We start from the raw sequence: 24,974 nt of genomic DNA, 5'->3' as shown, positions 1-24,974 counted from the left end.
AATTGTCAAAAGGCTTGGTGAGAGGCATCGCTGGCTGTGGTAAGTTTGAGAGTTTTTCGTTCCTCATCAACAGTATCATAAAACATTACATACTGTAGTAATACTATATAGTTTACTGTAGTGGTAATGGTTGGTACCGTGAAATGTGGCCTATGCCTTCCTGATGTTTGTCATGTTGGTATCTCCTTCCATCTCTCCAAGTTCCATGGTAGTAGAATAAAGGGTCATTGTAGCTCTCAGCATGATGCTGGATGTTTCTGAAAGCCCAGGGATTTCACCAAGTCTGTGAAATTAGGATGTGGTCGTTCGCTGGAAATGGAATGTTCGGTCTCCTGTTGGAATGACAACCAACCAACCAGCTTTCTGTATGTTTAACCTTCTGCAGAATGGGACGGTTATTGCTTGGAGTGTGGCTCTAGCAATTGGTCGGACTTCCTTCAAGCAATTCATGTTTGGGTTACATATCATATTCCATTTGGCGCTGTGGAAAGGTTTGGGTACAATTTACAATTTGGTAAATTTGCATAGTTTAAATTTGGGGTAGTTTGACATTGTGCATCAGAGTTAGGTGTTTGGACTTTAATGAAGCTGCTTTTGATAGGTGTATTGACTTCATCTCCATCTCAATTGTTGCTCTCAAAGCCCCGAGATGTGCACTGAAGTTGTAGTAGAATAGAGTAGAATTTCCTCTTGCATACTGTAGTTCTGTGTGTGAGAATGGGCTGGGGGATGGCTTGTACACTGATGTGACATTATTTTGGGACATTTGGTGGTTTTTTCCATGTGCCCTTCAGTAGTAGGTGCAGACTTTTGAGGTTTGGTCCGCTGAAAACAGCTGATATCTGTGTTGGATTTCTGCAAACGACTTCATTACATGGGATATTGTACAATGCCGATGTGGGTTTCCTGCATAGAGTATGACAAATCCTTTGGCCATCGTTTCCAATATTGTATATGTCTTGCATCTGGAGAATTCTTTGATGTTGATTAAGTGTGATTGTGAGTGTGGGCCCAGAGAGGGTCAGGTATTTGTGTGACGCAATCGTGATCTGGCAGGCATCATCATAGATTGCAGTATGTACAGACATTGGCCTACTGGTCATCCAATTATAAAAGTCTTGATTATATCTTATTAAATGGTTCGCCGTCTCCCAAGCTGCAACACAGGGTGGTCCTGTACTGGATCTGCAGCCCATGGATTCAAATAATTAGATGTTCCTGTTCAGTTCGTGTTCATGTTCAGGATTACACTCATCTAGGCTAGATGTGTGTGTATGTGCGAGGAGGGGTGCTCACTGGGACCGTTGACAGGACACATGCATCAAAAGTGAACAGTTATTGTATTAATACACAGTACCGCTCGGAAAGAAGCCCGTAGGGAGTGACAAACAAAGGAAAAAACCAGAGGATTATGATTTCACTGGTTTCCACCTTCTGCATGTAGAACCCACTGGCATATATCCAAAAGAGAGTAGGCCTATAGGCCAGAGAGAGTCGACACAATAATGGCTCATAGCCTTTGACACAGGCACATTTCTAGTCCCCACCAGAGAATGCCCGCTCACAAAGGAGTACAGGGCCATGTGAGTGTTGGTTCATGGGACCCCACTCTCTCACTTGCACACACACACACACACACACACACACACACACACACACACACACACACACGCTAATGAGCTCACATGATTGTGTGGCACACTGACATAGTACTGTGACTAACAGATTGTCAAAATGAATTTCGCATTCTCTCCCCGGGCTTGCCTAACGCATTGGCACTACCGTTCATTAGCACCATATTGAGATGTAGGGAGGGACTGGACAGAGGGAGGAGGGGAATTCCTCCAGCTGTTTATGTGCTACTCAGTGGAGAGAGGGGGGTAAGGGCAGAGGGGGATAGTCAGTCCAATAGGGGCAACACACACTTAACACTCAGGACAGCGAGGGAGCCAGTCGAGTCCACTACAGGAAAAGTAAGGAGGGATGGTGAGACAGTAAGAGAAAAAGCAGAAGAATAGGAGCGATCATCCGTGGAATGAGTGTTAGGATAGAAAACCACAGATGACAGGGGAGGAGAGCAAGGAAGGTATGGTGGCTCTTGTTTTGTTCATTTCTCTACCCTGCCAGTTGACAAGTTGGCAATTACCTTTGTTTAACTTTCCTGCTTGCATCGCCTGGGTGACTGTGACTCACAACTCACCCTGAGATCAACAATAACTCAGTGTGTGTGTGTGTGTGTGTGTGTGTGTGTGTGTGTGTGTGTGTGTGTGTGTGTGTGTGTGTGTGTGTGTGTCTTTAAGTGTCAGGAGGGAATTGGGTCAGTGAGTGAGGAAAGAGTAGCATGAGTTACATAGGAGGAGAGGCACACGGGGGGAGAGAGAGAGAGAGAGAGAGAGAGAGAGAGGGAGGGGGGGAGAGAGAGAGAGAGGGAGAGAGAGAGAAATGGAGTGAAATCCTCAGCAGTCCTAACAAGTGGTCACTTGGGTAATCACTGGTGAATTCAGAGAAAACTGTAAGTGCGGGTTTGTCCCGGGCATGGCTTCTGTTTGGTGTTTACAAGAACACAGTCCTAGGGGCAGTTTGATTGCATCTTGAATTACAGTACAGCAAAACGCTTGGGTCGATATGGCTGTTTAGTCACGCATTACTAGGCAAAGAGTGCTCTTTTGTGCTCTGCATGATCCGACGGTATTTGTCAGAGGACAAAATTAGGATGGGAAAAGTGTGTGTGTGTGTGTGTGTGTGTGTGTGTGTGTGTGTGTGTGTGTGTGTGTGTGTGTGTGTGTGTGTGTGTGTGTGTGTGTGTGTGTGTGTGTGTGTGTGTGTGTGTGTGTGTGTGTGTGTGTGTGTGTGTGTGTGTGTGTGTGTGTGTGTGTGTGTGTGTGTGTGTGTGTGTGTGTGTGTGTGTGTGTGCGCGCGCGTGAGCATGGGGTCATCAGTTAAGGATCTTGGCAATAGTGTGACCTGATGAAATTGATCAATCCTTCAACATGACAATATTTCTAAACACCAGGCGTATTTAATAACATCACACAGACACAGAGAGAGAGAGAGAGAGAGAGAGAGAGGATAAACATGCAGTTCCTTTAGGAGCCTGACTCTGCCTGGTAGTCAGAGTCTTGTGATGAGGTGTGGTTAGTCCCTCATGCAGCTCAGACAGGCAATGTGTGCAGCTGGCTACGCAGACAGAAATAAGTCTGCATGTAAGTGAATGTTTATACGTGTGTGTCTCCAGTACGACTACAACACATGGTGGTCTTCACACACTGCTCAACGTTATCTAGAGTTTATTCCCTTTTAAATTCTGCACCCAACCTTGTATGCCACAACTCTCCTCCCTGGTAGACTTGTTGTTTTTGATCCCATACCATAATGTCAGGTGGGGGTGAGAGTGGCAGACAGTTGAGGCTAATAGGACTGGCATTAGAGCTAAAGGAAAGATGACCTTTCCCTGCTGTTTATTTTGGGACGGCTGTGGAGAGGAATGCCGGTGCGGCTGTTCTATTCCGGCTGTCAGATCCCTGCCCTATGAATTCCACTTCACCACTGGGAATGTCAGTCCCCTTATTCACGTATGCACGGTGGGCTTGGATGTATGAAAGCATCGGTTACAGTATAAATAACAGCTTATCAGAGTCTTCCAGGTTGCCATGGTACTGCGCTCAACAGGACGTGCTGTTAGGATTCAGAAGCCAATTACTTGATATAGACACTACTACGCAGAGCAGAGGAGATGGTTCTGTTTATGATGCAGTCAGCTCACTATCTGAACATTACACAGGCAGACTGTAGGGACATAAGCCAAATTGCGCAGCCACTTGCAAAGCACACCATTCCCAAAAGCATTTTATGTATTAATGTCATGCTTGTCAATAAAGTGTTTCTCTCATTCTATTATTGTTATCAAGATGTTTATATCAAAACCACTCATTATCTGATGAAACAGCAATGACTTCCACTCCCTCTCTACTCCAGACAATTCTCCTATAATGGCGGCTCTTCCAAAAGATCCTCCTGAGGATGCCAAGAAGCAGAGCTTCTGGATGGTGAGGATATTTTTAAAGATACATTTGAGAAAACAGCCACATTGGAAATTGTCAAAATGCCGAGCAGCAGCAGAGTATGTGCGCTTGTGCATCAGTGGTACAGTATGTATCCTTGTGCATCTTTCTATAGTTATTTATCATCTGTCTGTCTGTCTGTCTGTCTGTCTGTCTGTCTGTCTGTCTGTCTGTCTGTCTGTTTCCTCATCTACCCAGCCAGATAATTATGGTCGAACGGTGCACCGTACTGACCAATCCTACCAGGCCTGCAATGACATCATGGCCTGCTTCCTGGAGAGGGCCAAAGTAGAAAAGCAGTATGCTCAGCAACTCAGCCAGTGGAGTAACAAATGGAAGGCCATAGTGGATTCTCGTAAGTATTACAATAACAATGACGGCAACCTGCAGAGAGCCACAATATGACATGAAAACGATCTGCATTCATGCTCAGACATGATGTAGTCTGAAGTGCTTAAAGCCCTATTGTGTGATTTGCCGCCTCTGCGGATAAGAAATGGGAATTATACAATTGTTCTAGCTCTCCTCCTCCCCTTCTCATACGTCCAGGAGACTATACGACAGCCAAAGTGAGACACACTTTGAATAATACACCATATTGGGAAGTATGTGTATGGGAGGGAGGTGTCGAGGTGTTTCAACAGACCTTGGAGGCCGGATTCTTTTCTAAATATGCTTTAGAAAGGAGGAGAAAGGGGCGTGCCGGTAGCTGACCGGACAGTGCATTGCCCCACATAATGCTAACCCCTCAGTTGCTTTGTCTCTCCACTGTCCTAAATAAAGCAACAACATATACAGCTGGTGTTTGCACATACAGGAGTAATGTATTGGCTGGCATCGCTGTGTCTCAGTGAAATCTTCATGCACTATGTTCAGGCCTTGTGGGCTATTGGCCCTTTTAAGAACTAAGAACTCGAGTGTGTGCCCCTTCCTGGCCAAGGATCCATTTTCGCCCAAGTCTTCTTTTCTGTACCAGCCAGCACTCACCCCAACCCCAAAGGTATCTCCATCAGTGGTTATTGTAGATTAGAGCAGCATGAACTGCACACCAAATGGCTCCCATTAACCCATTAAGACCGATGGTCTTCTAAATCAGTAGTGCTCAAACTTTTCCGTGCCAAGGAGCCCCAAAATGATATGTATTTGGTCGCGGACCCCCACCTGAAAATGTGTTGTGCCAGGGAAGAGAAGATCTATTTTTAACAAATCACACTTTCAAGATTTTTCCAAAATGTAAAAAATAGTCAGATACAAGCTCTCAGTGCGGCACGACGTGGCACGCTGTTAGCTTGTATATCTGCTATTTTTGAGATCTGCTGTTAATCTAAACCACTGTTCTCCATCCTGTTGCTATTTATATATATAGCTAAAATACCAGTAAGACACCCTGAGGGCGAGAAATGACAGAGGTCGCGTGCACGCATCCGCCTGGGTGACAGCACACTGCTGGGCGAGCGCTAGCGCTTTGGCATGGGGGGTCAGCATATGGTATTAATTCTGTACTAAGAAAGGAAAGAGGTGATCCGCACACCGGTTTAAAAGCTCAACAGAGCGGAGAACAATACAACGTTTGGGCCTCAGGGGCCTTCGTCAGGTTGGGAGCTTTTAAAACGGTTTGCGGATCTCCTCTTTCCTTTCTTAGTTATTCTTTTGGATCCTGCACCCGTGGACATTTGTGGATGTGCGTGCACCTCTTGACCATATGAATTCTGTACTAGCCATATATGGAGCGTGTCTTGAGTGTACAGGGTTTGATGAGGTCAGCTCCATATATGGAGATCTAAGGGTAGCAGCGGGGCAGTGTCTTGAGTGTGCAGGGTTTGATGAGGGCCTTAATTTTCGGTCCTGTTGAGAACATGTATGGCTATCCAGGGTTTGATGTGGTCAGTGTCGTGATCTTCATATATGGAGTGTGTCACAAGGTGTGATGGACTGACGACCAAATATGGTGGCGTGACGTGTCATGAGGCGTGATGAACGGATCGACGGAACGGCAGGTTTTGCAGGTTATCTTGCCACACTAATTAAAGCGGTGCGCCCCTGTCTGCACATCTCACCATGCACAACACCTACAGCAGGCCTGTCTGCACACATCTCACCATGCACAACACCTACAGCAGGCCTGTCTGCACACATCTCACCATGCACAACACCTACAGCATGCCTGTCTGCATGCACATCTCACCATGCACAACACCTACAGCATGCCTGTCTGCACACATCTCACCATGCACAACACCTACAGCATGCCTGTCTGCACACATCTCACCATGCACAACACCTACAGCAGGCCTGTCTGCACACATCTCACCATGCACAACACCTACAGCATGCCTGTCTGCACACATCTCACCATGCACAACACCTACAGCAGGCCTGTCTGCACACATCTCACCATGCACAACACCTACAGCATGCCTGTCTGCACACATCTCACCATGCACAACACCTACAGCATGCCTGTCCAGACATAATGCACTATGTTACACCCATGCAACTGTCATAGTTACTGTACAGTTAGTATTTGCATGAAATACCATGCTATTGCGCAACATTTCACAGTGCTGCAAATTACATAACATTTTAGGCCACACCCCGTCCCACTGCACCGCGCGCGCACACACACACACACACACACACACACACACACACACACACACACACACACACACACACAGGGAGCAGCAGTACAGTACGTTACAGCACAGTATGATACAGTACGGTATACAGTACAGTACAGTATGGTACAGTACAGTCTGCTACAGTACAGCACAGTATGGTACAGTACGGTACAGTGTGGTACAGTGTGGTACAGTGCAGTACCGTACAGCATGGTACATTACAGTACATTACAGTATAATCCTCTTAAAGGGAGCGCTTTCTGCTCTATTCTACAAGGTATTTCTTGGATCCTTTATGATATGTGCATATATCTTTTTAATATTTTCCTATACTAATCATTCCCATAGGAAAAATAATTACAAAGGGGCGGACCACCCACTCACAAAAAAAAGAGAAAAAGAACAATGTACATGGATCCCACGTTCTACCGTGTAAATTAGGTCTGTTTGATCATGTGAAATCACTGGGATTGCATCTAATGCTCCATTCCCACCGAATGGATGCATCTGCCCCTTGTTTGAACATTTCCAGTGGGCAGATGGAGTCAATTATTTCCTCATTGGTTCCAGCGTGACTCACTACCCTTTTGATCTCTCTCAGACCTCTCCTCTTTTCTCCCCCTCCCCAGGACCACTGTACGGCTCTCTCATGAGGGCGTGGCAGTGTTTCTTCTCTTCCACGGAGCGCCTGTCCGTCCTCCATTCTTCCATCTCCCAGTCCCTGGTTGCAGAGGACGGGGACAGGATGAAGACCTGGCAGAAGGAGACCTTCCCAAAGAAGTTGTTCTGTGGCTTCAAGGAAAGCCACGACACCAGCACGGGCTTCTCACGCGCTCAGAAGCCCTGGGCCAATAAGTTGAAAAAGGTCTAAACTCATTACGTCCCCTGTGTTCATTTTCTAAAACCATACACAGTGAAATGTAAATTAACAGTGAGTGTTAATTTAACACTGAGAGTTACGTGCGTGCGTGCCATTATTTTGGCATTTTCTATTCCGTTTGTTTCCGTTTATGCCTCATGTGATGCTTAGTTAAAATGATAACAAAAGTGATGTACTGTAACTGTTATGTAATGCATTTCTTGGCAGTAATGTTGCAATCCATCTCAATACTTTTAATTGAAAGTGATGTGTAATATGGGCACGCATACATGCGTGGCGTGGGATATATTTATTTCCACATACATTACAGTATGTGCAATGTATGGACCTGCATGCGTCTTTTGGTTTTCATATTTGTGTTCCACACTGGTGGGAAACTGAAGAAGACTAGAATTTTGGTGGTAGATTCCAGGGGCCTCAATATATCTTTTATGTGCATGTCACACCCTGGATGATTAGATTACTGCAGTGCACACACAGGGAGGTTCTGCATTCACTTTTAGCCAAGGGAGGTCGATGTTAATGAAAACAGGCCTCTGCGCATGTGTGTGAGAGTGTGTGTGTAAGTGTAACACATTAAAGCATAAAAAGCACAATTCTTATTGAAAAAAATGTGAGGTTAGGAAACAGGATAATACATGTGTCTGTTTATAATATAGTTCTGTGTAACTTATTAAGTAACGTAATGTTCTGTTCTAGCTGGACAATGCGCGAGGAGCCTACCACAAGGCCTGCCAAAAGGAAAAGACAGCCATAGGCAAAGAGACACAGACCAAGGAGAACACAGAGATGAGTCCGGAGAAACTGCAGAAGATGACACTGGCCAGAGAGAAGGCCACACTGGCCAGAGAGAAGGCCACAGAGGAGAAGGATAAAGTGAGGAGAGATGTTGACACACAACACACATGACTGCCGCTGAGCAGGGGTCACCACGTCCATCAAAGGAAAAAGGGGATTAGAGGGGGTCACTTTATTCCCTACATTACGAAACAATGGAAGTTCACAGATCACTTGCTCACTCCGCACACATTTTGCACATAGCCCCAAATTTCCCTGTTTTGACTGATGAAATCTCACTCAGCAAGACGCATCAGTAGAGAGTTTATCAAATGATTCACAGGGATGATGTTTATTCAGCTGACATGTAGTGTGATTCTGTCTATATGAGGAACTGATCTCTCCAAACACACCCTCCTCTAGTCTTATTCTCTCAAGCCGAGGCTCCTTTTATGGCATGTTGTTATTGTTTCCATGCCCATGTTTATGCAGACGTAGATCAGGTCCACATAACATAGGGACAGTGAGGAGCACCGGAAATATTTCAGAACCAGTGTAAAAGAGGCTATGCAGAGCAGCCATATTGGAAAGAAATTGGGCCTCTAGCTTTCTTACTTCCTTCACAGGCCTGACCAATATTATACAAATTAAGGCTGTTTAGTGTAGCGCAGTGGTTCTCAAACCTTTTAATTTCAAGGACCTCCATAACTCTGAGAGTTACACACCTGTATAGGGGCCATTTGGAGCCCCCTCAAGGAACCATGAGGGTAGCTGGACCAAACTTTGAGGCCCACTAGTGTAGCAGAGTGTTTTCCAGTGAGCCAACAGATACAGTATCAGCACCCTGAGTCCCTGACTTTGTTTGACGTGAATGGAATCAGTAATACTGATCAATGGTAACACCTGCAAAGGAACTAAGGAAAAGGCCAATAATTTCCAATAATATTGGAAAGAAATGTGGACATGCGTGCACACTAGCCATATTATGGCTAGTGTGCATAGAGCCTATTGCTGCTGTCCCAGGAGGCGGAGGGCACATTTTGGGATGGTAAAACCGACATCATGTGTTCTTTGCAGGTCCGTGACCGCTACGAGAAAGTGTTGGAGGACGTGACGTCCTACACGCCTCGCTACATGGAGGAGATGGAGGCTATTTTTGACCAATCACAAGAGGAGGAGAGGAAGAGGGTTAGCTTCGTCAAGCAGGCCTTCCTCTCCATCCACCGACATCTTGACATCACCAACAATGAGAGGTAAGGGGGTCACGTTTTTTCTTTCTTTCTTTCTCATAGTATTTCAGCAAAAGTAAGTAAAAGTGCCAATTAAATGAGATATTAAGCACATTACCTCTGCCATCACAATTTTAAGCACGTCATACTGTAGAGATGAAACAAAAACATAACGTTTTCCGAAGATATCAGCTCTACAAGCTCACAACGTGTAATTAGAATGGGTCTAGCACAGGATGATCATGATGCTAAACCAATTAACCCCTTAAAACGCCTATTAATGGAACCTACTTTAACAAGTTCACACTTTTGGGACTGGTGTGCATGTGATAGATGTGCCAGCCATGTTCTAAAAACAGAGTTCACACCGCATATCTCAGAAACACTGAGGAAGGCTTCATGCTATTTCTTTCTGCTGCTGTGTATTGTGTTATTAAAACGGTTACATATTTATTTGTGTGAACTTTATTTGCCCATTTTGTGCCTTTTGTATCTGCACTTATTCTGAAGACGCAAAGTCTTCAGATTCCAGTTATATCCTTAGGGCGGAGAGCAACTGTGGTAAATGAGAGAAATTATGTAGGCATAAAAAATTGCCTTTTCTTAAATGATTGGGCATTGTTTGGCTATTGTATGTGTGCAAGCTTCTTAACTGCATTGATGACATCAACCACTAGATGTCCTAACCTTTATACAGCAGCTGAGCAAAGACAAGTTTGAGATCCTAGCAGTAGATGTTGAAGGTCAGAGGCAGGAGTTTGATTAATTTCTAATTGATTTGATCTCTTGAACGCAGTGAGCAAATCATCCGTATGTGTACATTAATATCAGAAGTAAAACTATAACACTCAGGATTTTGTAGTGTGGGTGTTATTGATGATGTAATTAGTGTAAATCATGTCACAGCTTTTTATAATTTAAAGAACGGCTCCAAAGTTAGATTTTTTCTTACTCTGAAAACTTGTGAATGCATTCATCTCTAACAGCAACAGGTTAGATTACTGTAATGCTACCAACGTTCACCAAACATTCAAAGATTCTACTTTATAGTCAAGAAGTTTATACCTTATATATTGGAGAGTGGATGGCGTGACAGTGGAGCCATCAATAGTGAGGGAGAAGTTATGAGAGGAGCAGATGAGGGAGTCGGGGCCAATGATGAGAATGTCAGATTTATTGCAGTTGAGCTTTAGAAAGTTTGTTTGCATCCATGTTTTGAAGTCAGTCAGGCAGTAGGTGAGGGTGGAGTGGGTGATGGCGGTGATGGTTTTGGAGGGGAGATGCAGTTGTGTGTCATCGGCATAACAGTGAAAGCGGAGGCCGTGACTGCAGAGTATCTGACCAAGGGGGAGCATGTAGAGAATGAAGAGGAGGGGACCAAGTACTGAGCCTTGGGGGACGCCGCGGGTGACAGGTGATGTGAATGATTGGCAGTTGTTGATAGAGATGTGATGTCAGTTTTGCACTCCTGAAAAGCCTGAAATCTCCATTTCATTCTCTCTCTCGCTCTCTCTCTCTCTCTCTCTCTCTCTCTCTCTCTCTCTCTCTCTCTCTCTCTCTCTCTCTCTCTCTCAGTGTGAAGACAGTCTACAGTGAGCTCCACCACACACTCATGTCCATCAGTGAACAGGATGACCTGAGATGGTGGAAGAACAATCACGGGCCGGGCATGCCCACAGACTGGCCAAGGATTGAGGTGCATTTGAAGACTGAAAAATACAAAATATCATTACTATAGGAAGAGTTTTTGAAAGGTGGATGTATAAATAAAGTTATTATTATTATTATTATTAATATAGAGAAAGTACAAACGGTTCCAAAGCAACCCTTGACCTGACTTTGAGTATATTACTAACATTCATTCATACATACACGTGTAGCAACATACAGTAGGAGCGCTCATTAAACTCAGATCTATATGTATGTGTCTTACATCAGGAATGGGTCCCACCGGTTAAAAAACTGAAGAGAAAGAAGCGTGACCAAGCACTCAGCAACCGGCCGTACGTTAACCAGTGGAGTGTGTCAAATTGAACTGTACACAGTGCATAGGCTACAATGACCCTCACTGTTCTGCCCTGTCCCCTCCCAGGGTGATGATTGGGGGCGTGAAGGTGCGTGCTTTGTACGACTACGTGGGAGAAGAGGGAGATGAGCTATCCTTTAGAGCAGGTGACACAGATTTGGTGTGATACCTGATCATTTACACCAGTGATTATAACATTTCATGATTGATTTGTTTTGTTAGAGGGTTTTTTATTTGTCTTATTGGTTAAAGCAGCAGTTCCCAATATTTTCTGGATCAGCAGGGCCCACTTGAAAGTCTTGAAAGCATTTGCGGCCCACCCATTTGACAAGTTACGACGACAGCCATTCAGCCATTTAATACAGCAGCTGTGTTAAGTGGTCAGATGGGTGGGCATGCTTGCTTGCATGCTTATTTTAATCAATCAATTGTGTGGAGGTACTTTAAGTTTTTTTATTTTTTTTTATTCATTGTTTTTTGTATTATTATTTGGGGGTCCATTTGCAATATCCCCACAGCCCACAGGTTTGGGAATTGCTGCATTAGAGATATTTCCATCAGCATGAAAAAAAACATTTATTCCCAAAAATGTGATCCCAGGCGAGGTGTTCCTGAAGGTTGAGGAAGAGGATGAGCAGGGCTGGTGTCGGGGGGTGCTCAGTGGAGGCAAGGAGGGCTTCTATCCAGCCAACTATGTGGAAGTCGCGGAGTGACGTCATATCATCAGTCACATGTCATGAACTCGGTTTCATGCCATGGGGGGTTATTTTGTTGTTTATAAGTTCATGTGAATTTATACGTATGGTTTTCGACTCTCTAAATTAATGATTGACATAATGATGTCAAAAATGCTGTTTCTGATGATTAGATGTGTGGCGTTAATGTTCCCAGACTGTATAACATCAGATTTCATTATTTACTTTAAAACTCTAACTCATTTGGTTCCAGTATACTTGTGCAATATGAATTAATTTATCACTGACTTCAGTGCACTGGGTACTTTTTGTGCATGTGTGGTGTGTGTGTGTGCGTGCACGTTCGTACGTGTGATTATTAGAGTGAGTGAGTGAGTGAGTGAGCACACGTGACGAGTATTATTTGATATTTATCCACTGTCACATCGTCCAATATTATTTATTCATTAGGTTATAGAAATTAATGATTCTCTGGTCATGATGCACAAGACTTATTACCCAGGTTTACAAAGACGAGCATCTAAATCCAGATGATGTTAGTTGATAAATCAATGTTTACATGATAATTATTATACAGAAGGACATGATTCCTCTTGACATTAGGATTGGATTTTCAAAATAAAAGTCTAGACTCTAACTCAACCTTGTGTGCCCCCAGTGTCATTCTTGTGGATGGGCCTGCAGCCTACAGTGGAGGAGATGAAACACATTTTAACCAGCTCCTCCTTTGACTCCATACAACAGCCCTCAGTGCTACATGTTATCTATCTATCACCGACCTATCCCTTTCACGCCCACTCTTTTCACAGTTATGGAATGTTTGACAAACATTAGGCAATGTGCAATTAAATCACTGGCTGAGTTACTGGGCAGCTGTACTGTATGTTGGGAGAAACCGGTTGCTCAAGCTCTGTTTGACATTACAGTATGACACGACAAGACGTTAGGTATTATGCGACTGCGGGATTACTAATGGTTCAACAGTCATCTTCCAAAGGACTCCGTGACTACAGGTATGTCTCTACTCGTATTGTTAATTCTTATTTGTTTATTTAATTCAGTAGGCCTATTCATTTCATGACACTAATACCAGCCCACTTTTGGGTCTGTGACCAAAAGTGGTTAATTGGACTGGCTGTAACGACTGGGCTACATTTGATTTATTAAATGGGGATAACCTTAAGCAATGCATTAGCCTATGTCCTGCTTGTAAGATGTATTGTTCTTGATTAAGTTAGTGCTTTAATTGACTGTAAAAGTGTTAGTTATTAAATGTATCTTTGTTGGGTTGAAGTTGTTTGTTTCATTTATTGTTTAATTTTTAACTGGTAGGGAGCAAAGCCAATGGAATTTGCTTGTGGGTTTCTTTATGTCCCACCTTCAGCCAATCAGAGAGGGGTCCGAAGTACAAATCCACATGTCATCAAACGCTCAGGTGAAAAGTGTATTTCAAATGTTCAGTGACTTTGGCTGCCTATTTGGTCAGTATGCTGTGTATAGGCTGCTCACAGCAAACTGTGCAGCTCTCTGTGTTCATCTATCTGTGAACATTAATCACTGATAGCCCAGGTCTACTGTAAATGCCACCTGAGTCATACTTGAATCACTGCAGTGCACTGCATATAGATGGTGTAAGGCTAAGCTACCATTTTAGCCTACTTTCACTGTCTGCATCCTAATGTATGTGAATGATATATTCTTGAATGGTCCCCAAGGCAAGCTGCATACATTACAGCAGACTAACATGATATAGATACATTTGATGTGATTTGGTGCAGTATCAGGAGCAATCTGCAATACTGTATGTACAGTAGCTACAGTTATTGTGTGTGCAAAATATGACTGAGAATGTTTCCATTACAATCTTAAGCACATTTTGTCTTGTCATATTTTGTAGCCCTCCTCCCTCCCATCAACAGCTGGGTCCGTCCTCGCATACCACCCCCTCCTCCTCCAACCCAACCGTCAGAACCCAACCGTCCAAAAACTTTCCCTCCTTCCCAGAAGTTCTTTGAGCATGTGTGCAATGAAGAGGTGACGAAAGATGCAAAGCCTTCTCCTGTGTATGAGAATGCAGCCTTTCACCTCAAGACAGGAGCAGGTGCCTCTGACAACAAGACATATGAACTGATGACACCACCTCGAAAGACAGGTACCCTATGTTTTACACTAAACAAGTGTGTTGTCTATATTTTACCTAAAGTAGGACATATTGATAATTGATTCTAAAGTGATTAGAATTCTGACCACGAACCCACAGTTCATTGTAGATTGTTTTCAGGAAGTATAGTGATGAACTTGACACTGTGCCCTTATCCATTTCATTAGCCCTTCTTCCAGCACACATGAGACCTTCAGCAAATAGAAAGTCCCTACCTTACAGCAAACCACTCACGAGTCCTACTCCCAAAACAGACAGTCAGACATTCACCTATGACCTTCCCAAGGTTGAGCCTGACACTGCCGCCTATCCCTGGGACCCAAACTACACATATAACATCCCAGAATGCAGTGGGGGAGAGGCAAAGTCACCAATTGCTACCAGTGTCTCAACACAGAAGACAGGTGAATGGACTCTATAAGTTTTCATTCATATTTGTTGGCCGCTGCGGTTCACTGGAGCAATGCAATATTTTGGGTGCAAAGTTGTCTATAATATAGTACATGGGGCATGTACATGATTATTCTCCACTAAAATAATCATAACTCATAAATTAGGTTAACAGTAATTGTTCTAGAACAGATTTGGTTTTTTTACGATGTGTTTTAATAGCGTCAGTTTAGTGTATTTTCTGGAAGTATGCATTGGACTCATTGGAATGATCTTAAATCCCTTTATTTTAGATTGTTTTTTAGTAATTGTACAACATAAACATTACAGAGACTTTAGTTGTTACTGTGCAAATTACTTTAAAACAGTTGTCATGTTGCACACATGCCTAAAATTGCTCTTAATTGCGCCACCCTTTGAAAACAATGTATTTCCAACTCAATCTTTTCCCAGTTCAGGCTGCATGAACAGATCTTGAGTGCACACTTTTATTCCCCCTCAATGTCGTAACTCTGTCTTACTCTATGGCTCTGGTTCCAACCTCAGCTCCACCACTCCCACCCAGACCCTCGTTCTTGAAGTCAATGCCAGAGTACCTGCTGTTGCTGCCGCCCTCTTCAACATCCTCCTCATTCTCTCAGTCCCCCTCAATCCCTCCTTCTGAAATGGCTCCTACTGGTAAATGTTTACCGTTTCATACATTTTTATATTTTCTTTTTCTGTGGCTTTATCTCCAATCTGTATCTGTTTACTGGCTGCTGTGACAATTACAATTTCCTCTCAGGTTTCAATTTAGTTTTACCTTATCTTCTTTCACGGTGCAGGTTCATCAGAAGGACCTTTACCGGGAAATCCAAATGTGATCCTTGTCAGTTTGGGAAAACTGGTTTCAGATGAAAATGGTTGGTAAACAAGTGATAATTCAAATAAAATAAAGCTGGGTGTAAAGTTCAGTAAAGTACAATTTATAGTAAATAAGCTATACAAAAATATGTACCAAATGTACAGAAAATAGTAAAACAATTAAGTAGTCGAGCCATGTCGATAATGTGGACCATTGGACAGGAGCCAATCTGTTATTTCCTTAGCGTGAGGCAGCTTGATCCCCCTGGACATCCCCCTAGACAGGCTTGTATGTGGCATGACATTGGGTACCATTATTTTAGACAGGCTTGTATGTGGCATGACATTGGGTACCATTATTTTAGACAGGCTTGTATGTGGCATGACATTGGGTACCATTATTTTTAATAGTCTTTGGTATAATGTAAAAGACTGACACGCACACACGATTGAACATCAGAACCAACACTGCTTTACTTAGTCTCTTGTCTCAGTACAGAACAGAACTTCCTTGTTATTTTGCACGCTCTGTGTATTACGTAAGCATCCCATAATAACCAGTCTCTTAAAGGCACCTTAACCATTATCTGCAAACCCCATATAACACAGTGTCCATGTTGTTAGAACATAACATATAACTCGGCCACCTCCCAATCTCAGGGACACTCTAATCACAAAGATCAGGGGCAAGAGTTGCTTTCACAGTAAAATGGTTGGTTAAGCCTCACCCTCAAACCAGTGTTATCTCTCTTCTGGTCGAAATTTTGTTTATCTCAATATATTTTCATCTAAAATGTTTATTTAGCAATTGCATATTAGCCATTGGTTATTTCTTGATTAGTGCATGTATTTCCAGTGGTAACCATAGAAGGAGTGCCCAACACCTGTTCCCACTGTGGCTCTGTACTGGACTCCTGCTATGACAATGTGGTAATTCGATCTTTACATTTGACCTTTAACTCTAATGCAACAGATGTACAAACATGATGTTAAAATGACAGTTACTGTGCATGTCCTCATGAAGCAAATAAACGTGATTGTCTTAATCACTTTCATCTTGTCCATATTTGAGGTATGCGCTCACAACATGTAACACTATGCTTGTAGATCGGATATTGTTTTTAAAGAAAAATGTAATAGGGCATGAGAAGTCACTGTTTTATTTTCTTTGTCTCCGCTTTCTGTTGCTGTTATCACCTGTTCCTCTCTTTTTCTCATATCTATTTCTATTACCTGCTACTAACTTCTTGTGTCTCTCTAGTAGGCTATAAGAGAGCTGTCACTAACCGATAAAATCACTTCCATCACTATGTTGAACTGCAGGTTAAGGAGTGTTACTTCTGTCAGTCATGGGAGCCCACAGAAGCTGGCGCTGCCAAACCCCGGTGTCCCCAAAATGGCTGCCAGGACAGCCTCTTCCTGTTGAGCCCCGATGAGAACCTCCTGTCGCCTGACGACACCCTGCTTCTCTTCTGTATTGACATCTCTGGCTCCATGAGCATAACCTCAGAAGTATAAGTCCGTTTTATATCGGTGCTTCCCAAACTTTTTCTTGTCAAGGATCCCCAAATATACTTGGCCACGGACCCACATCTGAAAATATTTTGTGCCACACAAGATTTGTGTTGTTTAAATGCTGGTGTACAGGGTTAAAGTGGTTAAAATTATTATTTAACTAATTTAGCTGGGAACTCCACCAAGGACCCCACTTCACATCACTTGCTTGAAATTGGATTTTTATTTTACATCTACATTATTATTCATCTGTATCTATTTCAAGAAATGTCATCACTTAGTTTTTCATCAATTTGGTTTTATGTTTTGTGCCTTTTGTTTTACCTTATCCTTATTTGGTTTAATGTTTTGTGACTTTTACCTGTCCTTAAAGGTGTCGGAGGGAGGGCAGCTTTTCTACAGGTCCCGTCTTCAGGTGGGGTATAATTATCCTTAAACTTAAAAATTGAACTCAAAATAATCATAATAGACTAGTTTTCCAAATATACAACCACATGGATTTCATTCCTTCCTGGTAAATGCTGAACTTGATAAAAATCTCTTTTCAAACCAGTTTGTCCAGGAGTCTGTGTTACAGTGTGTTCAGAAACTAACTCGCCAACAACCACATGCACGAGTGGGTCTGATCACCTTCAACAATCAGGTAGGGAATAGAAACACTCCATTTCCCACTGAGGTAAAGATATATATATTTTTTATATATACTTATTATGGTAAATATATATATTTTTATAATTATATGAAAATAGTAGTTAGTTACTGTTACATGTAAGAGAATGTGGAATTGAATTATGCACACAACAGCAAATATCCTGAATAATGATTTCTCAGTCATTGCTGTGTTTGGTCTATCACCAGGTGACGATACATGGTTACGAGGAGTTCACATCCCGTTTCCTGGTGGGCGCAGAGTTGATTGACAGCGAGTATCTGAAGGAGGCTGCCTTTAGCTTCCCAAGTCCACCTCCACTCTCACGAACCAAGAACTACCTGCAGAGAGAGCTTCTGGGGTAAAAATGGAAAACGTGACTGTCAGTCACTCTAGATGAATATATTATTTAAATGTTTGCATTGTGTTTAAACTAAGCAAAGGTTCTCAAATATTTACATGTCAAGGACCCCCAAAATGAAATGTATTTGGCCATGGACCCCCAACTGAAACGATTTTGTGCCAGGGACCCAATAAGGAGAAGATTTATTAAGCATTGTCAAAATTATCTCAAGCTCACAATGGCACCACCACATCATGATACATTTTGAGATTGTAGATCAGCCGTTTTTAAAAGTATAAAATAGGGTCAGAGTGATTAAACTCTGATTCACAAATTTGTCTGGGGACACCCCTCAAGGACCCACGGGGGCCTCCGAACCCCAATTTGAGAACCACTAGTTTAAGAATTACTTTTTGTTCTCATTATTCACCTCAGTTAATTTATACAACAGTAGAACAGACCGTAGGAGACTGTTCTAGAAAGTATGTAGAATGGTAATTAGCATAGAAGATTAGAGATATTAAGTGAGACAATGAGATTAAAAAAAAGAAATTGGATTACAAAAATATTCTTCCATCAGGCAAACAAAAACGAAAAAGCAGAAACAAAATCAAGCAAAAAAAGGAATTTTTATTTATATTATTTTATGGATGAAATGCATGTCAGGGTTGAAAATCAAAATGAAAACAAGATGCTTTAAAAGCAGCTAGAAATTAAAATAAGATAAGATCAATTCAAATATACCTAATTCAGAAATCCTTTTTAAGATTATCAGAGTGCGGAGCCACAGCCCTGGGTCCAGCTGCACTCATCGCCATCGCAATGGCCTCTAGGCAGCCAGGTTCAAAGGTAAGTCTGTACCCTGAGCCCTCCGTTGAAATACCTAATTTATCAATAATTTCTAGACATCTATTTTGTACCATATTCCTATTTGTACTTCTGTGTTCACTATTCAAACACCACCTGTCTTTGTCCGTTTCCAAGGTGATAATCTGTACAGATGGAAAGGCGAACACAGAGTTGGGCAATCTAGAAGTGGAAGACAGTGATGCTCGCACTCTTCTGTCATCAACCATTTTCTACCAGGATTTGGGGGAATATGCTGCCAAACAGGGGTTGGTACAACTGGGGAGGGACCACACAGATAAAACCTTCAAAGAGATCACATGTTTATAACTGAATCGGAAGCGCTGTTGCCCATCCTCCTAATATTGTTTAGAGAATAACATCATAGTGCTAATATAGGAAAATACAGGGTGGTTAGGACCTCTACTATAATGGATACCATATGTGTGCTGTTGCAACTTGCAATGACATTTATGGTGAAATAACCTTTTCTTCTCTAGTGTGACAGTATCTGTGCTGTCCATAGAAGGAACAGACTGCAGGCTGGATGAGCTGGGGAGACTCGCAGATCGCACAGGCGGGAAGGTAATAACAATGTTATTCTTGGCAAGCAACATTGTCTTTTTAAGACAAAGTATAAATTAGGCTTAACTGTGTCAGACTCTGTCAGAATGAAGAGGTATGTGCCATGCAATATCAACCTTCACATCTTTCAAGTTTACATTGGGTGTGTCTCCTGTCTTTTCCCCTAGGTGGTGATAACAAGCCCTCATAAGCTGTGGACAGAGTTTGAAGAGATCATTGAGAACAGGACCATAGCTACACACTGTGGCGTCACTTTACTGTTGCCCCAAACACTGTGAGTTCTGAATCCCACTTCTGTGCATCTGGAAAACATTAGATGATCCAAGGCAAGCGTTTAGTCCAATGTGTTTCGAGGCAGCCCTCTTTCTTGGTCCATGGCTCAGATATAAAGCACATGGTGTGTCATATGGCCTTAGCATTACATTACATCAGTGGTTCTCAAAGTGGGGTCCGGGGACCTCCAGGGGTCCTTGAAGGGGTTCCAGGGTGTCTCCACTCAGACTATAGCATCACAATCTGTTTAACCACATTAACCCTATTTCATCCTCATTGTCCTTGTCACTGCACTGTCCTGTCCTTCAGGAGGGTGATGGGTGAGAGGGTGGGAGGCCACAAAGGGACAAGAGAGGTTGGTAACATGGCTCCAGAAAAGGAGATCACCTTTCAATTTGGAGCCAAGGAAGGAGATTCAGAAGGTGAGAAGACAAAAAAGTCAGACAATTAGAAGAATATTAGCCACTTAAGCTTAACTTTTTTACTTTCACCTATAATTAAAGCTGTGAATGTGGTTAAAACATGTCTGCATTTTTGCTTGTGCTGTAGCATCACCCCCAACCTCCGGCAGCCATGTGTCCATCCAACTACAGATCAGATACAGACAGAGAGATGGACAGAGGATGCTCCGAGTCCTGACAGAAGACCGGGAGGTGACAGATGACAGGTGCCCTGTGTTGCATTCACTAAGCTTCCCTGTTAGCGTTCCTCTCTCTGCTCAACATTTCAAGCAACTGATTTCCATTTCCTTAAATCGGTCTCTGCCCCAAGGCCAAGGAGGTATATTTTAATTCAACCGTCATTTCCCCTTAATCAAATTGTGATGTTCGTATTGGAACGTAACAATAAGTGCAATACGGTAATATTAAAAGTGTCCACTGACTGTCCCCTTACAGCTCGTCAGTCCTTTCCTCTCTGTCTCTGGCCATCATTCAGCTGAACTCATCACAGGCCAGCGCTGCGCTGGCAGTCAGGGGACGCTTCCAGGATGCCAAGAGTGAAGGAGAGATGCAGAGAAAATTAATGGAGAGAGCACTGTGAGTCAACAATATGGAGGGAGGTGGTGGGAAAGTGTTGGAATAGAGGCTAAAGTGAGGTAGATTATTCTCTGTGACAAGTTGGTATCACCAGCCAAAAGCCATCGGTTTTCATTATCTTACAAAGTGGGAAAGGAGAGGGAAGTAAAATATGGAAGGAGTAAAATAATAATTATATAGATTCCACTCCACCTTATTTATAGCACATTTTTCAAACGGCGTTACCAAAATGTTGCACAAGGAATCTAAAAATAAATACACTATATAAGCTAAGAAACAAACAATTACTATATGCATCTCACACACGCACGCAGGCACGCATGGACGCACGCAACTACATACAGTAGTACTAATTTATGAGATTATTGTGGCTTCACTATTTTGATCATGTCATTATTGTTACAATGTGTCACAATATGACACACTGAGATTGTAGAGACTTTGGTTGTCCTTGGCATGAAAATGTTTGGGAACCCATGGTTATGTGAGAAGAGAGGTAGAAATCAAATTTGTTTCCCGGTATTAACAGAGACCGTAATCGCAGTGCAGAGGACGAACAGACATATGAAGAATGGGTTAAAACCATGGAGCCAATATACAACGACATACACAACTACACAAGGGTGAGCTTTTGATGTCATTTTTCAAAATACACAGTTAATATGCTCAATACAATACTTTATAAAGTCTAAGCACAGCATGATCATCACATTTTCTTTTTTTTTCTAGAAAATGTCCGTCATCTCAGACACAAAGGTACATGTCATAAAATCTTTCAATCTTTCTTTCATTCAATCTTTCATTTGTCTTGCACTGTTTTGCAGTTAATTACTTATGCATTTTCGTATGGTTTGTTCGTCTTGCCCTAGTGTGTGAAGACTGCTTACCATAATGGTACAAATTGTTTGTAATGTGCCTGTAATCAGAATACAAATATTTCATTCAGGGTTCGTACAAAAATACATTGTTAAAAACCGTGTCTGAAAGAATGCTTTGAGTTGTGTGTTGTAATGGAGTCCTTCATCTCTCTCTCTCCAACAGTCTCTAACAGACACGGGTGCAGCTCTGCTCTACAATATGAAGCACAGTAACAGGAAGACAATCTCAATTAAGAAGAGACATAAAACCTCTTCCTTTGGCATTTTAAAGGACACTTGAAGCTTAATGTATGCTTTGTTGTGTGACTGTCTTGTAAATCTGCTCTTTTTGGTGAGCAACAGTCTAATGATGTAGTATACATAGCTTACAGGTGAATTCTGCTTAGTTTGTTCCTTTGATCACCTGCAAAGCGCTCTCTGGGTCTGAGCACACTTTAGATTCCATGCGCGGACAGAAGAAGCTGTCTTTTGCGTCATTTCCGTTTTTTTTAGACAGCTGGTGGATGGAAAAGAAGCTAGTCGGCAAGATTCCCGGAAAAGCTTGCCCCAGAAGCTTAATTTCCATCCACCAGCTGTCTAAAAAACCGCGAAAGACAGCTTCTTCTGTCCGCATGGAAGTTCAAGTGTGCCCAGGCTGTCTCTTTACCTCTAGAAGCAACTGAAGTCATGTGACTGCTGTTGAACGGCAAGCTGATTGATTAGCATTCTGCAATATGAGTAATATATTCCAGTTACCAGTTGCCTATGTTGTAGATTTTTTAAATATTTTATTCAGGGTCGTGCAGACTTTTTGTAGGGCAGGTGTCCCCTAGATTCTAGAAAAGCAAAAATTCACATGCTTTAACTGAATTCCCTAGACAGAATCAATAAAGGTCTACTATATAACATATATATGATAATGATTAATAGTTAAACTCAAATTATTTTTGACTGGTTAACCTAGGCGTGGGCAACCTTTTTGGGCATTTAATAATTTGGCAGTGCCAGAACAACAACCATATCAACCAAACAACCATATCGTTTTATACAAGCATAAAATAAGTCAATAATTTAATAATAAAACCTAACAAAGAATAAATGAATCATTTAATATTAATAATGGAAATAAAAAAATGGAACTATGGAACCTACGGTAGCAAGTTCACACTTTTGATTGTGATGTGCTAGTCTTGTCCTAAAACAAGACTTCCCACCCACATGTCTGAGAATATGCTGTGCATTATTAAAGAGATATTTCACTTTAAAACACTTTATCTGACTACTCTGGCTTTTGAGTGATCCCCAAACAGTTTTTAAGTTGCTTGTGTTGATTCAATGTTTAGATATTTTAGATATCATTAGATCAGAATTTCCAGACCAGCTGCAGAACATATACGGTACAAACCAGACTTCCACCACAATCTTCAGAATGGTGCTGAGCAAGTAGAAGCCTAAAGTTTATTTGTCCCTGACTGTGAAGATCTATGACTGTCTTGGCCTTGGTGTCTGTGTACCCAGCTGAAACAACCTAGCTCCCTTGGGCCTACGCCTCAAAACAAATAAAGTTTTATTCATGGAGTACGTCATATAACAATGCAATGTGCTTTACAAATATTGTTAAAGAAAACATAACCCACCTCCACATTGGTCATCAAGCGGGAGATCTTCTGGGCCACAAAGCGCAGGTGGGAGGCAATCATCTCCATGAGGAGGAGGACGGAGCATGATGCGAACATAGAGAAGGTTCCAGGCCGTCATGATGGGTTTAGGCTTGAGTGAAGATGCAGTCTCTAGTGGAGTTGCAGCTGAAGTCTGCGTCCAGCTTGACCCAGGGGAGCTCTGCCAGGAACGGCACAACAAAGTGGGTAGCCGACACAGGAAACTGAACCACACTGAACGGCACTTGTAGGTGGTCCTGTCCTTTGCTGTAAGCAGCTGGGTATGAGTCCTGTTGCATCCATTGCCTAACACCATATGCAGGGGTAAAAGTAAAAAGAAATGTAGCACAATGTTTTTCATTATAATCCTGATTTGTATTATACATAAATTATACATTGCGGTAATTTAAAACGATTTCTGAGGAAATATTTCACTCAGCCTAACCACAACCACTCATCATTTTTAATAGTTTTACATAGTCTTCAAAACATCACAAAGGAATTAATGTGGCTTGCCATTAAATCTTTCCACCCTTTTTACACTTACAACATAACATTCAGATTTAACTAATTGCTATGCACATTTACATTGTTATTGTATTGTATTGCAGACTCTGCTCAGCTGTGGAGAAACTGCAACATTCCATTTGACTTTCACCAAAGTTATTGTTATTTTCTAGAGCTAGAGGTAATCATTTTTCCAATGTAAGATGATGAGTAACAGAATACAAGTACTTTGCTGTTTGGATAGATGACAAACACATTCAAATAGACAATCTTGTCAACAAATTACTTTCTCTGTGACTCTGTCATGGATTATGATGTAATTTATAGGCAGACCTCTACTCTGAAGCTCATACCGTTTACCACTCTGCTCTAAGGTTCATTATCCATCCGTTTATAGCACTCATTATTGCATTCTGTATAATAGAATAGGGTGGTCTTCTCTTTCTGAGAGATGTGACAGGCATATGCATTAATTTATCTACAAAGCTTAGGGAAGCTGCCATGTTGCATTACAACTAGATTGGTCCTCGGTCTGGACCACATCCTTGATCTCAATGACTGGCTTTCACTGCAAATCGCTAGTAAAACCCCACAAGCTTGTACTTGACTTGGGAAATGTTTTGTTTTCATGCTTCGATCACCTGGAACTCTTTCAAACATTTAGTAACCCTTTTTTTAGTAATTGCACAATTCAGGGGACAATTCAGTTTGCACCATTTAAAAGGATGTCCTTTATATACCAGTATCTTGTTTCACTTATCTGTAGAAATGTAATTGTTTTGTTTCATCTTGTATATTTTATATTGTTAACATTTTGTTGATCACCATGTCAACATGTTTTTTTTGTGGGTTTCGCCTATATTTTTATTTTTTATGGAGAGAGATGGGGGGTGACATGCAGCAAAGGCCGTCGGGGTCGGGAGTCGAACCCGCAGCACACTACCAGACTGGATTACCAGCCAAGGTGCCTGGGCCGCTGAGCCACGGCCCAGGCCTACCATGTCAACATGTTGAGTCAACT

At 42.2% G+C, this 24,974-nt stretch overlaps 2 protein-coding genes across 5 annotated transcripts; both read left to right on the top strand.

Moving 5' to 3' along the window:
* Positions 1–1,911: 1,911 nt before the first annotated feature.
* Positions 1,912–12,931, top strand: LOC308333433 (protein kinase C and casein kinase II substrate protein 3-like). Of its 2 annotated transcripts, none has more exons than XM_080789836.1 (10): positions 1,912–2,086; positions 3,976–4,046; positions 4,260–4,416; positions 7,312–7,547; positions 8,262–8,438; positions 9,417–9,592; positions 11,144–11,264; positions 11,507–11,571; positions 11,661–11,740; positions 12,195–12,931. In XM_080789836.1, the coding sequence occupies exons 1-10, from the start codon at positions 2,062–2,064 to the stop codon at positions 12,305–12,307; spliced, it is 1,221 nt and encodes a 406-aa protein (XP_080645962.1). In that variant the 5' UTR covers positions 1,912–2,061; the 3' UTR covers positions 12,308–12,931. The 2 variants fall into 2 exon arrangements, with proteins under 2 accessions (XP_080645962.1, XP_080645963.1); XM_080789837.1 differs by lacking the exon at positions 1,912–2,086 and adding an exon at positions 2,367–2,512.
* Positions 12,932–13,222: 291 nt separating this feature from the next.
* Positions 13,223–23,179, top strand: LOC308333426 (circularly permutated Ras protein 1-like). Of its 3 annotated transcripts, XM_080789827.1 has the most exons (21): positions 13,223–13,302; positions 13,622–13,724; positions 14,187–14,441; positions 14,618–14,854; positions 15,387–15,518; positions 15,665–15,742; positions 16,540–16,613; positions 17,007–17,195; positions 17,572–17,613; positions 17,752–17,841; positions 18,057–18,208; positions 18,958–19,039; positions 19,175–19,305; positions 19,537–19,621; positions 19,789–19,895; positions 20,204–20,316; positions 20,444–20,561; positions 20,791–20,931; positions 21,461–21,554; positions 21,661–21,687; positions 21,973–23,179. In XM_080789827.1, exons 2-21 carry the CDS (start codon positions 13,634–13,636, stop codon positions 22,087–22,089), a joined length of 2,355 nt encoding a protein of 784 aa, XP_080645953.1. In that variant the 5' UTR covers positions 13,223–13,302; positions 13,622–13,633; the 3' UTR covers positions 22,090–23,179. The 3 variants fall into 3 exon arrangements, 2 of the variants coding, with proteins under 2 accessions (XP_080645953.1, XP_080645954.1); XM_080789828.1 differs by lacking the exon at positions 15,387–15,518; XR_013965805.1 differs by lacking the exons at positions 21,661–21,687; positions 21,973–23,179 and having other exon boundaries at positions 20,444–20,674.
* The last annotated feature ends 1,795 nt before the right edge of the window (positions 23,180–24,974 follow it).

The sequence above is a fragment of the Protomyctophum bolini genome, assembly GCF_963924005.1.
Source record: "Protomyctophum bolini genome assembly, chromosome: 18".
In the NCBI taxonomy this organism is placed as follows: Eukaryota; Metazoa; Chordata; class Actinopteri; order Myctophiformes; family Myctophidae; genus Protomyctophum; species Protomyctophum bolini.
Note: the sequence above shows the minus strand (reverse complement) of the source record. Positions and strands in the feature narration are given on the sequence as shown.